At 42.9% G+C, this 14,691-nt stretch overlaps 1 protein-coding gene across 1 annotated transcript in view; it reads right to left on the bottom strand.

Moving 5' to 3' along the window:
* plcl5 (phospholipase C like 5) overlaps positions 1-14,691 on the bottom strand; it is a 227,926-nt gene that overhangs the window by 68,833 nt on the left and 144,402 nt on the right. Inside the window, exons 2-3 of the mRNA XM_043674966.1 lie at positions 7,407-9,893; positions 4,747-4,950 (exon numbers count right to left, since the gene is read on the bottom strand). Coding sequence (XP_043530901.1) covers positions 4,747-4,950; positions 7,407-9,893 — 2,691 coding nt within the window. The remainder of the gene's footprint in view (positions 1-4,746; positions 4,951-7,406; positions 9,894-14,691) is intronic.

A 14,691-nucleotide genomic window follows, 5' to 3' on the forward strand; every position in this document is an offset into this window, starting at 1 on the left:
AGTCCGCATCGGGAGCAACGGATACAATAAATGATATTAGTGGATTTGCAGGTAAAACTTTGATGGATGTGGAAAGCTCCTTTGGGGCCTTGGATGGAGGTGAGGGAGGAGGTGTGGGCACAGGTTTTACAGTTCCTGCGATAGCAGGGGAAAGTTCCAGGATGGGAGGGTGGGTCGTAGGGGGATGTGGACCTGACCAGGTAGTCACGGAGGGGACGGTCTTTGCGGAAGGCGGAGAGGTGTGGTGGGGTCTGTTTGGAGGTGGCGGGAATGTCGGCGGATGATTTGGTTTATGCGAAGGTTGGTAGGGTGGAAGGTGGGCACCAGGGGCGTTCTGTCCTTGTTGCGGTTGGAGGGGTTGGGTCTGAGGGCGGAGGTGCGGGATGTGGATGAGATGCGTTGGAGGGCATCTTTAACCACGTGGGAAGGGAAATTGCGGTCTCTAAAGAAGGAGGCCAGTGTGGCCCAGTGTGAGCCCTGTCACTGCACAGAATGGTCCATGGCCAACCTCTCTCTTACTTATTGGTGGAGTACCAATTACATTTATTGAAGAAATGCACCAGGAAACCAAATGCCATTTACATCTGAATAAAGCATAGTTCCACATGCCACTGCAACTCTCACATTGACCCGCTGTCAGTTGCATCCATTACACACCACTTTAACCACTGTCTGTGTCACCTTCTCTCTCTTGTATCTTGCAACCCCAACAAGTCCATCACCTCCCAAATGAAACAGCTTTGCCTTCAGAAGCCAATTCTTTGTCCTCTGAGAGTGAGGGTACTGACATCTCAGAGGAGACATCATTAGGACTGCCTCCTGCACGCTCCTCCAGCTTGGATACACCCCGGTGTAAACATTAGGCTTACAAAGTGGTGGGCCACAATCTCACTGCAACAGCTCCACACCTGACTGAGCAAGAACTCCACCAGCCACTTAGTTTCATAGGGCTGCCAGAGACCAGGCTCTCACTGCACAGCCCTAGGCAGGAGAGGACCCTGTGATGTTGGCAATCAGGGGCTTCCTCCATTCTGCTGGAGGAGTCCACACTGCTGCACATCACTGCCACAGCCATTGATCTCCTTGGATGGTTGGATAAGCTAGTGAGCTATTCCTCGCAAGGAGACAAGCGGTGTCAGGAGAGACCCAGTCAGAGAGAAGCCACACCCAAGCCCCTCAAAAATCTCCATCGATGACAGTCCAGAGGTGGCCAAACCCTTGATCTCAATCTGGCCCACCCTCAACACCACCCCACCCCACCCCCGCCCCAACCCCCACCCTCCAACCCTTGGAAGTTGTGGCCAAGAAGGGTCCACTTGCATCCTGCAAGATAACCTTCGGCAGGTCTGGCCCATCTAGACACTAGCTTCCTCACCTGGAGTCAGCCAGCTAAACCGCCAGGAGCAACAGGCACCAAAGCTAACCCCAGACTCCCACCCCAGCTATGGGACCAGGGGGTACACCAATGCATAGTGGGAGGGACAGGAGAAGGAAACATATTGAGGGCATGTTGGTGGCATGGATGACAATGCACTGTACATTATTTGGCATTTTTTCATGTGCTTTGATTTTTTTAATTCATCCATGGGATGAGGTAGTCGTTAGCTAGGCCACCATTTATTAACTGGGTACTTAGGGATGGGCAAGAGTCAACCACATCTTTGTGGGTGTGGAGTCAAATATAGGCCAGGCTGGGTAAAGATGGCAGATTTTGCCCTAAAGGGCATTAGTGAACCAGATAACTCTTTCCAATAATCAGCAATGGCCCCATGAACATATCTGGACTCTTAATTACAGATTCTTACAGAATTTAAATTCTACCATATGCCATAGCAGGATTTGTTTATTTGTCTCTCCGTGTAGCTCCAAATGTAATTGTTCCAGCATGAGGCATAATTTCAGGGCCTGACAGGATGGACTATGGATCAATGCCTGTGGTGAGAGCCTGTTGCAGCATCTGTGAGCAATTGGATCAAGGCATATACAGGGCAATGGGCCCTGCCCTTTGGACCTTGTCCCATAACATTGTTGTTCTGTTCCTTCCTCTGTGTCCAAAAGTGAACGAGTTTGTCAGTGATGTCCGGGGCAGGGAGATGGACAGCAAACACACAGCCAAATGCATTGGGATGGCCTGGGATTATGGACACTGTAGGTCTGTGTTCTGTACAGTGCATGGGTCTGTGTAATGTTTATTCCCTTTAAAAGCCTTAACAGTGATGGGTTCTGCAGTCCATCCCTCACAAGTGGAGGCACATTACCCGCCCACTCAGACTGTGGTTTCAGCCATTTTCTTCTCCATGGGCATTTATGATCTCCAGCACAATGGAAGGCAACAGTGAATTTTCTTTGGCCGATAGCTCACAACCAAGGCCTTCACTTGTCAACGAACCCCAAGATATCCCCTTCCCGGTAGCCCTTGCTACAGCTACTCACCTCCTCAGGACCCCATACAATCCATCGAAATGTGCCTGGACCCCCTCAAGCCTTTATTATTATGAGGGGACCATGCCAAGTGTGGTCATACACTGAATCATCCCCTTGAAGCCAGGGTGCTTCTGAGTTTGGATGAACCCTCTCCAGAATGACCCCCTTCTAATCCATGCTGTATCTGATCCTCCGTGTGCTGGGACTGTTGCCCTCCTTTACAGTTATCATCCATCCTTACCACCAGCCTGTAGCTCCAGTCCCAAGGCACGGACTCTCTGACCGAGATTACCCTCCTAGGCACCTGACTTTGGTAAATCTCTTGGACTGGTATCAGAGGCTACTCTTGAGTTGGTGCGTCAGCACCCCCGACTGATGGGTGCCTCTAGAGACTTTGCTGAGGTCTACTCCCTGAGTTTCTGGGAAGTGACTCAGTGCAAGGTATGCTGCCTGGTTCTTTACTATATCCACTTGCAGATTCTTTGATTCACCTTCGCCACTAGCTTTCCCTCCTATTTTTGCACTATCCGCTTGCTTGATAGCACTTTCATCATCCAAGTCATTCATATATTTTGTAAACTAATTGTGATCCCAGCACTGAGCCGTGCAACACGCCAATAATTACAGTTTGCCATCCTGAAAATGCCCCCTTTATCTGAACTTTCTCACTTCCTAAATATCAAATGCTTCATTAACAGAAATAGACTGCCATTAAAGACCTTTGATGTAAAATAAATTGATATGGTGAAAGGCTATTAATGTTGCTCATCAATATTTTACACAAGGACACTTTAAGTTTTTCTTAAATCCAAACCTGTACTTTATTTAGAAAGAAATGCAATTTCCTTTTCCTATTTGGCGAAGTTGTCATGCATTCTGACTTTAATGTTTACTTTGGTACATGAAGTTAATTTGCATGGTGATTATACACATTGCATGCCGAAGGATCAAGTCAACATCTTTGGTCATAGCCACAGGGAGTTATTTGGCCCAAAGAGAACAGAAAGAGTCCTCCCGACATTTAAAAGTGGACATATGAGGTTGGCTTCTTTGTTGTATTCTTCTGCATCAACCTTCTGCTGAGCCTTAACTAACTTCCTGGAACACCCCAGGAGGCCAAAACAACACAGGAACAATTAGAAATGTTGAGGTCTCTTTGCATTTCCTTTTAATTAAAGCAGCATGTTGCCTCTGAAAAGGAACAGGAGTAGGAAATGTACAGTCCTTCCTCTAACAGAGCACCAGTGAATCTGTTGATGAAATACTTAATGCAAGTCAAGATAAGTCAAAGTCAATGAATAGTTTTATATTCAACGTAAAATATAAATCTATCCATACTGTTCGCTTCTTGTCCATCTTTTGGTGCAGTTACTAGTGCTTGTATCATATTGAACATAAAACCAAATGAATCTTCCTCAGTAAGGGAACTTTTAAATGCCATTTGTTGTCTAATAAAGTGCCACTCCCTAATGCTGAAACCCAAGTTCATTCTAATCACTGCTAAAAAAACAAAGCTGAGTCTTTCCACACAAGAAATCAGCTGTCTGCTGTTCTGAAGAGGTGTCTGTGCACCAATCACTATATTTTTCTGTAATTTCCCACGGCACTCTCATTCTGTGTAGAGAACCCGAGAGATTGATCTGGGGCTGACCTCATCAATCATTCTGGTTTTTTAATGTAACCTTAAATACCTATTAGTTATATCTTCAAACATGAAAATAAATTGTGATGTCTTAGCAAGTACCAATTAGTGGATCAACTTTAAAAATGGCCAAATAGTTTATTTATTTTAATATGAAATGCACCCAGAATCCAACTTATCCTAGAGCTTTAGTATCATAATTTCTGCTTTCTATTTTAATGCTGACCAGTATAAGAGTAGTCAGTAGCAAAAGCAGAAATTGCTGGAGAAACTCAGCAGGTCTGGCAGCATCTGTAGATGCTGTCCACAGTTTTTTCTTTAATAAGAGTAGTCAGTGCTAGGGAATAAAAGAGCTGTCAATTTCAACTTTTAGATACAGTGCAAACTCAAATCAGGTTTAGGTTAGTAAAATACAAGGTATAGTTCCTCTTACTTAGCCTCAACAATGGGTGAAATTTAATATGCAAATAGGGACTTTAGAATTAGTCAAAATCTCAGCCAATGTGACTTCAGAACTAAGTCCCACAACACCAGTGTGAATATTTTTGTTTCCCTGAACAACTTGCTAATTCTGTGCAAGTGTATGCATACGCTTGTTGTGGAACTATGTGCTTTAGAAACTGGACGAACATCACTCAAACTCATTGCAGGTTCAGGCAAAACTGAATGAATGGACTCACTGTATCGTAGGCTGCCAGAACCTTCCTGAGGAGATCTGGAACTGGACCCTGTGCCTCCATGGAAGGATACTGTTCACTGAGGTTCAGTGTCACCAGCACTGTGTTGTCACTGTTCAGTAACCATGACGACAACGTCAGAATGCATTGCTTCATATTCGCGGCGGGGGTCAGGCCACACAACTCTTTAAATGAGACCATGGCATTCTGCGTAAAATATAAATCCATCCATGAAATGTGGTGCAGCAGCAGATTTGTTCATTTTGAACGTTTACAACAAGATTGCTTGCACTATTCAAGCCAGAATCTTTATAATACATTAATAATATAAAACTGCATTATGGAAGCTCAAAAAACTCATTTTGAAAATGGCATGAAATCTGATTCCGGAGTAAATCCCAACTAATAGCCAAAGACTGTAATTCTTCAGCAAATTCCACTTGTGTATCAAATGCAAAGCTTTTAACTTACATCAGTTGACATTATTATTCTAATACCCATTTTCGATACAGAGAAATGATATAAGGTTGAAGGTCAAAGATTGGAGATTTTGACAAATGATAATACTGTGACTACTGATCACATCTTGTCTTCCATCAAACACTAAAGGGGATGGGTGAGATTATTCAATATAAATCTTTCATTCTTTCATCCAATTTTATTTCTGCTCAAGATCAAGAATCCGAGAAGCAGAAATCTGGCAATTTCACATTACTGAAAGGATTAGCCTTCTGATGTTCCCTGAAGGACCTACACTTCACCTCCTTCCTACATCATGCAAAAACTCACCAGGTTTCCCATCTGTCCTCAGTTTCACCTCATCAATAACTCTCTCAAATATCTTCAGTTTGTCAGAGCATTGTCTAACATCTAGTGTTAGATGAACAGAAATTTCCTCCAACTAAATATTGAGAGGCATGAAGTCATTAATTCCTGCTAAATGACTGAGGTTTCGTGTGAGTTCGAATTTGTGCAATTAGCTTTGGTCCCTGCCTCAAGCTCCATTCCCTAACCACCAACTCCATTGCTCTCTCTAACAACTGCCGAAGGCTGAACTAGACTATTTGTAATGAGACCAAAGAAATACTGGAGAAAACAGTGGGTCAGGAAGCATCCATGTAGAGAAAGCAAGCTAATGTTTCAAGTCCAATTACTCTTCATCAGGGCTGATGTGAAGCGAGGAGGGGGCTGCATTTATACAATGGCACCTCCAAACTTCACACTAGCTCTGATAAAAAGTCATTTGGACTTGAAATGTTAGCTTGCTCTCTCTCCGTGTATGGTGCCTTACCCGCTGCAGCAGTTTTTATTTTCATTACAGATTCCAGCATCTGCAGCGATTTGCTCCTAGACTATTTGCAATCTCGATGCCACATTGGACCCTAAGATAAGCTTCTGATTGCACCAAAAAGATTCCTTATTGCAATGCTTTAAATGCATTAGCCTCCTGGTAACTGCTTCAAAGAATCAAATCACATTTCTCAAATCCAACCTTCCTGTAACAAATCAATCCTGACTATTCCTGATCAATCTGTGCCCCTCCAAGTGTAGATATATTCTGTCCCTTAGAATTCTTTCCACTAACTTTGCCACCACTGAGATTAGACTAACTGGCCTGTTATTGCCTGGTCTATCCCTTTTGTTAAATAATGGGACAATATCAGCAGTGTTCCAGTTCTCCGGTATGTGTCCAGACAGTAACTACAAATTACTGCCAAAGCCCCTGATATCTCCTTTTTTGCCTCCCTCAACCGTTTGGGATACATCTCATCAAGCCAGTGGGCTTATCCACTATGAAGACTGATAAACCTGCTAATATCAGCTCTCTCTCCATGTTCATTTGTTTTAATATTTCACAGTCTTTCAATCTGATGTCTATACTTGTATCATCCTTTTCCACCGTGCAGACCGACATAAGGTATTCATTGAGGACTATGCCTGTGACTTCCACATCTATACATATATGGTTTCTAATGGGCCCTATTCTTTCCGTAGTCATTCTCTTGCTCAGTGTCCATTTTTTCAAAAACGCTTTGGGAATTTCTGTTTCCAGGGGGGTTTGCCAGGGATCACTGCTATTTGTTGCATATATGAGTAACTTGGACTTACATGGATTGGTATGATATATTGACAATGCTCTCTCATGCACTCTCAATAAAGTCAAGGCTGTCAATTTGCTTTGAAATGAATCACAAAACGCGTCGCAGAGCTCAGGGGTTCAAATAAATGATAACAGTAAGATTGTTACTTGGAAATTCTTCATAAAATTAACAGTTAATGGATAGGACAGATAATCAGAAAAATATGAAATGTTTGGAATCACTTAGAGTCATAGAGATGGCTCGGAAACAGACCTTTCGGTCCAACTTGTCCATGCTGACCAGATATCCTAAATCAATCTAGTCCCATTTTTCAGCACTTGTCCCAAATCCCTCTATGCCTTTCCTATTCATATACCCATCCAAATGCCTTGTAAATGTTGTAATTTGAGAATCAATTAAATGCTGCACTAGAGAGTATCAGTAGTTTTGAGGATGGAAGAACTAAAATGGATTGAATGGCCTACCTGACTAAGAATTGTGGTGAGAGGAAGGGTGAAGAAGGAAATAGGAGAGCAGATAATAGGCAAAACTGGTGGCACAACAATATAGCATAAACAGTACCTGTACATTTTCTCGTAGATCTGTTGCTTCACGTAAAGGTTGGGTGGCTGCCCTAAACACTTCATCTATAGCTTTGATCCCTATAGTTCTGGTTGATGTATACTCTCTAGCCTTTTTCCCTTTGCGAACTGAAAGCCCCCTTTTCTGAGACTTGCCGCCACCCCGGCGATTGGTGATGGCCACGTGTATGAATAATGTGCTATGTGGCAGAAATTCTCCCGTCAAAGACTGAAGGGGCACGTGCCTGTACCCTGCCTGCAGGCATTCAAAGGGAATAGTGTACTGTGCAATGAATTCATCTCCGATGTAGTCATCATCTAAAACTACAAAACGTAACAATGCAAGCTCAGGCAAATTAATTTGAAACTCAAAGCTTTCATCAAAGATGGGGTTGTCCTCATTTTGAGTCACCGTCTTAGTCTTTTGTTCTGCACAGTCAGCTGGTATGCCATGAATCTCCACATAGACATATGGCTCCACAACATCACCCTTGGCTGCGGAACCTTTGGGTTTCGGCAGATTTTGACCGCTAATGATTTTAATGTGGAGCAGCTGGGCTGAAACACCAGGCAATGAGTCCTTTGTGTTAGCACTGAAGTACGATACCTCTTCCCTCATGATAGCAGGTCGGAGAACATACCCACAGTTTCCGTTCTGTCGAAACCAGCCGATATTGAGATCCATCATGAGTCCTGGAGTCTGATAGTTCATGGCCACTATTTGGCAGCCACATTTCCAGAAGTCCTGAGGGTTCATATTACTGGCATCGATCCTCATGGGGCTTGGGTACACCCTGGATAGAAACTTCTTATTATAAATTACGAAGTCCTCTGGATACTCATTGGCAAATCTGTTTGCCACCACCTCATTAAATGAGCAGATTTCCCAATACTTCTGCTTCCTTTTGGAAGCTTCAAAGTCCTTAAACTGCACCGATTTGCAGAAGCTCACCAGATCTGACAGCTCTTTCGAAAGCCTCAGCTTTTTCTCAGTAACTGTGCTCAATTGTTCCGCCTCGTCTTCGCCCATCCTCTGACACATTTCAATTCCTTCATCTTCGTCGCTAACATCACCCTCAGAGTCATAATAATTCCCAGGTAACTTTTTACCTTTGAGGAGAATCTTCCCTTTGAGTTGCTCTGGTGACGGGAGATAGTTGTCCTCTGGATCGGGAAGATCTGTGTGCAGTCTATCTCCTAGAATCTTCTTTAGATGCTGAGCCATCACTTTCTGCTGCTGAACTGAACAATGGATGATCAAGCAGAGAATTAGCAGATGTTCAGATGCCACAAAAGCGTACTTGTTGATCACATCAAGAACGTTCCGAAAGGCTATCTGTGTTGTCATCAGATGGCCGGCATAAATGGAAGGCTCGTTGTCGGGACCATCCCAAACCACCAACTCAATGCTACGGCAACCCATCTTCAGAGCTCGGATATAGCCATTAATATCTGAAGAACCCCAGAAATGGTCCTCCAGTAGACACGCATTATGAGATGCATTAATGTAGTAATGGGACAGAGGCTGAGTCATATCCTGGCACACATTTTCATGTTGTAGGTCAAAAAGCTGACACTCCTGTGATAAGAGGTAATTGGTGAAGCCATCTATGGAGAGGAACCCCTTTTCCTGGCCTTCCTGCGATGGTTCATACTTGCGAATGATTTCCAAACACGTATCTTCCGTGACACCCTCCATTCCCTGCTCTGCATCCAGGAATAGCATCAGGTCCTTCGAGTCAAGGTATTCTTTATTGCTGGAAAACTGTACGAGCAGAAAAAATATTTCTGGCCGTGTGCAGAGCTCACAGTAAGCCTCAGTGAAAACCTCCAACGTGACATCCGTCCCCATTTTGTCCTTTGCTTTCTGTAATTCTTTAATTTTGAGTTCCGCTTTTGTGGTCTTCATTCCTGGGCTCAGTCCCTTGATTAGCTGGATGGCGATAGCTAGTGGGATGTGGCCCAGTTTCTCTACATCTGCAGCCTGAAAAACAGTCTCCAGCCATAAAGACCGTAAACTGTTTCGGTCTGACTCGATCGCTTGAAGTGTATCTTTTCCGTATGAAACTAAGTACCTCAACCCCATAACCCAAGTGCTCACAATATCAGCAGAACCAGCCACCAAGTCCAATGATTCATAATTTTCCCCATATATTATTGAAAAAGCACATTCATCTGAAAATTGTTCTGAGATCCCATTACTACGAAGCACCGGGGTCTTCTTCCCCAGTCTCACTTCTTTGATGGATTTTATTTCAATTTTCGCCTTTTCAGAGTCCTTTTTGGATGGCTCCCATCTCAGGGATCTCATGTCAGAATCCAGGATGAAGTAACGGTTGTACACTCTGGAGTTGGAGCGAACCTTTTTCATCTCGCAGCCCTCCAGCATGAAGGAAATGCAGGCTGCAGTGCTGTTAATTTTCCGATCATTAGGCATGCTGCTGAACGAGACTGTTTTCTTCCTGTCCCTCCTCTGTCGGGTCCCATCCTAAAAAAAAAATCCAAGAGAAACAAATTGGTTCGAGTAAAACACATTGGCTTATAGCAACCCTATTAAGAGGTCAATAAGAACGTAGAAACATAGGAACAGAAGTACATCATTCAATCTATTGAACCTGCCCCACCATCATATCTGATTATCCCCTCAATGCCACTTTCCTGCACTTTCTGCATCCATCAATTAGTCTCCCAAAGTCCTATCAATTTATGCCCGGAACCTGCTCAATGATTGAGCTTCCTGAATAGAGAATTCCAAAGATTCGCCGCCCTCTGTTTGAGAAAAATTCTCTTCATCTCAGACTTACGTGGCCCACCCCTTATCCTGAGCTTAGGCCCCCTGGTTCGAGAAAGTCAGCAGCCAGGCAAAACATCCTCTCTATATTCATCATGTCACACCCTGTCAAAGCTGTGAATATTTCAATGAGAACACCTCTCAGTCTGTGGAACTCCAGAGAACACAGGTATTCTTTCCTATATTTCTCCTCTGACAACAGTCCTGACATCCCAGTGATTAATCTGGTAAATGTCTATTTCACTGCCTCTAATGGTTAGTATATCCCTCCTTAGATAAGGACACCAAAACGGTACATGACAGTTTGGAATAGATTTCACCAAGGCTGCAGTAGGACAGTTTTGCTTTTGTGCTCAAATCCCTTTGGAATAAATGCCAACATGCTGTTTGTCTTCCTAATTGCTTGCTATATCTGCAAGTTAGCTTTTTGTGACTATTGGACAAGGACACTCAAATCCCTTTGGACACCTGCACTTCTCAGTCTCGCACCGTTTAAGAAATATTCTGCCTTTCTACTTTTATCCTGCCTCCTTTTCTACTGAAGTGAATCACTTCTCAATTACTTACATTGTCTTCCATTTACATCACATATTTAAATGACTTCAAAAGTAAGTTAACATCTACTTCTTTTCACCATCACCACTGAATTCCCCTCACCTCTCCCTCCCTCTTGCAGACAATATCTGAAGGGGCAGATGGCATTTTAGACTGTTGATGGACGCAAAGATATATTTTGCCACTGTAATAATGTCTTTGACAGGCTCATTCTGAAAAGTAACGACTATCCAGCTCCCTTTCTTTAGAACACTGTTTGTCATCAACTTGGCATTCATATTTAACCCAAAGCAGGTTTCCTGCTGAAAACTGAATGCAATTTGTAATAATTATTGTGTAAAAAAAACAGTTTCTAATATGTGTCAGTGAAGCCCTAGTGTGGTCTGCCTAATCCATTACTTATTTAAGCGGCATCTGCAAAATTGCATGTGGGGCAGTTAGCCAGGAAAACATAAACTCATGGCTTTCTGTGAAATGCCCTGACCTTAGACAGAATTTGCAATTTTCAAGACTTGGTGCAAGATCCCAATCACTTAATGCTCTTAAAATGGCTTTCAAAAGAACATAAGAACAGGCCTTCTCACAATGTCACTTGGAAAAGAAAAGGATAAGCAGAAACTTGGATTGTATCCTGCTCTACGTCCATGAAAATATCTTCACAGAACATTTTCACCCAAATTAATCCTTCTGCAGATCTCCAACTACTTGTGTGAGCTAATAGTTTCAGTTACTCACTGAGCTGATGATAAGAAGATAAGGTTTTGCAAAATACGAATACCTCTTGATCTAGTTTACAGCAGTTCACAGGAACGGACAAGCAGTCTGTTGATAAACTCATCACTACCGGTGATAAGATGAGCTAAAATTGGAAAGCGGCATCAACTGTACTGCAACAATAATTTTATTACTGTCATTCGATAGCACAAAACCCAAAAGTGATCAAAGGTCACGGGGAGAAAGTGGGAGAATGGGGTTGAGAAACTTATCAGCCATGACTGAATGGCGGAGAGGACTTGATGGGCCGAATGGCCTAATTTCTGCTCCAATGTCTTGCGGTTTAAAACCTGAAAAGAGAGATGTGTGGTCAAAGCTTTCAGCTTGTAGTCCAGATTTATCAGTCAGGCTTCCAATGTGGATCTTACACGTTTGTTAGAAACTACAAATATTCATGCACAGGGACCTGACCCCTTACAGAAAAATGAAGATCTCCAGGCATTGTGCCCTTTTTTTGAATGAAACAAAAAACATTGGTGGTGGCATTAGTTCCTGGTGCATTGTTTATGGCAACACCTCGACTAGCGTCATCCCATAAACCAGAGAGAAAATGAGGACTGCAGATGCTGGAGAGTCAGAGTCGAAAAGTGTGGCTGGATGACGGGCTTCTGCTTGAAACATCAACTCTCCTGCTCCTCGGATGTTGCCTGACCTGCTGTGCTTTTCCAGCGCGCACTTTTCGACTCATCCCACTAACCAATCAGCTCCCAATTCTCATGGCGTACAAATTGTTGTTCCCTTTAAAATTCTTGCACCTGTCCTGATGAATGCAAGATTAAAAGTTTCAGTAATGTGTGTTTTCTTTGAAACTGTAATAATTTATTAGCAATTTTAATGTTGCTTTTCAGGCCCTCTAATATTATAACAGCTGTAACAATTCTGTAGGAATTTCTTACCTATAAACATACAACTTGATATTAGGAAATATTTGCATTTACAGAGAAAGAACAAATATTTTTAGCACCTTTCACAATATGAAATGACCAAGATTCAAGATCAGTGAAATCTTTGATGTGATATAAAGAAATGTAACAAGCAATTTATACAAACAAAAGCAACCAGCTAATTGGTTTCATCCTGGCTACTTAGCATGGCGAATGAGCACCTCCAAGTAGCTGATGACAGGTTCAGATTGTTCAACAAAGTAACAACTGACAGGGAGAAATGTTTCTCACTTTCAATTGCTTGGTTGATAATAACGGTTGATTATGCAACTGTAGACCTGAGACTTCTGTTATTTATTGTGAACCAAATGGCAGCAGTGAACATGACACCACCTACTGGCCTTTTAAAATGCTGAATCCCAGCATGATCACTGAGGGTGGACAGCCACTGTCATCCACACATCAAAGTGTCAAACGTCAGTGTGAAACATCGAAAATAGGAGCAGGAGTAGGCCATTCAGCCCATTGAACCTGCTCCACCATTCAATTTGATTATGGCTGATCGTTCAACTCAACAGCCTGTTCTCCCTTCTGTGACTCCTCCCCCACCCACCCACAACATATCCTTTGATCCCGTTAGCCCCAAATGTTATGTCCATCTTCTTCTTGAAATCACACAAACCTTAGGCCTTGACTGCTTCCTGTGGTAGTGAGTTCCACGTGCTCACCACTCTCTGGGTGAAGAAATTTTTCCTCATCTCAGTCCTAAATGGTTTAGCTCATGTCCTTAGACTGTGACCCAGGTTCTGGAGTCCCTGCCGTCAGGAACATCCTTCCTGCATCTATCCTGTCTAGTCCTGTTAGAATTTTATAGACTTCTATGAGATCGTCCTTTTTCTTCTGAATTCTAGCAAATTAGATCCGAACCAACTATCTCTCCCCCTACAATAGTCCCTTTATCCTAAGAATCCATGTGGTAAATCTTCACAGCACTCCCTCTGAAGAACATCCTTTCTCAGATAAGGAGAACTAAACTGCACAGAATATTCCATGTGTGGTCTCACCAAGGCCCTGTGTAATTGCAAAAACGCATCCCTACTCCTGGACTTGAATCCTGGTTAGGTAGGAAAAAGAATGCAAATCAATAATTCACAAAGCGCTGCAGGAAATAATGTAAGTTAATTTAGTTGTGTAAAGATGAATATATCAATAGATAGTATTGAATTTTTTATCACTCTCTGATAAGAGACCAGCTGTGATTTCTCAATTAAAAACTCACCCACGTGCCCAATGTCTCAAGAGTCAATGCCAATCCTAGTTCACAATTATAGACAGATTTACTCAAACTGATGCCAGATGTTTTCCTGTGGACCTGCTGTATTTGACAACAAAACACTGCTCAACTTGAGATGACTTCCTGGTTAACGATTACAAAACATTTGAAGTGCTTTGTTGATCCCCCACAGAGATTCAGTTTGTCTGCAGGAGGAATCAGTGAGAACTTTAGTTTCTTTGGTACAGAAAGGGCAGTCACTCAAAAGATACTGGTATTAGATTTATTTTTAGAAGCAACATTTCTTGACTGGAAGACCCATTTTAACATGACCAAAAATCACCCACTTCACATTCACAGGTAACAAAGTAACAAGGCTGCAGAAGTTGACATAGCTAAAATCTACAGCTCAAAGTGGTTAGCCAATGACACCAAATAGGTGTTAACTTTATTGTAATTACAGAGTGTAATGGAGGTGAATTGTACAGAACTGCCAGTTTATCAATGTAGCACAATCGAGAGATCAAGAATTGACAAACAAGAGGGACCGTATTGTTGAAGAGGAGAGTGTGAAACGGACTAGTAAGTTAGAAGAGATACTTGTTAGGAAGGAAGATGTGTTGGACATTTTGATCAACTTGATGATAGACAAGTCCCCCGGGCCTGACGGGATATATCCTAGGATTATGTGGGAAGCAAGAGAGGAAATTGCAGAACCGTTGGCAATGATCTTTTCGTCTTCACTGTCAACAGGGGTGGTACCAGGGGACTGGAGAGTGGCGAATGTTGTGCCCCTGTTCAAAAAAGGGAATAGGGATAACCCCAGGAATTACAGGCCAGTTAGTTTTACTTCTGTGGTAGGCAAAGTAATGGAAAGGGATAGGATTTATGAGTATCTGGAAAGACACTGCTTGATTAGGGACAGCCAGCACGGATTTGTGAAGGGTAGGTCTTGCCTTACAAGTCATATTGAATTCTTCGAGGAGGTGACCAAGCATGAGGATGAGGG

Source organism: Chiloscyllium plagiosum, chromosome 33 (assembly GCF_004010195.1).
Source record: "Chiloscyllium plagiosum isolate BGI_BamShark_2017 chromosome 33, ASM401019v2, whole genome shotgun sequence".
Classification (NCBI taxonomy): Eukaryota; Metazoa; Chordata; class Chondrichthyes; order Orectolobiformes; family Hemiscylliidae; genus Chiloscyllium; species Chiloscyllium plagiosum.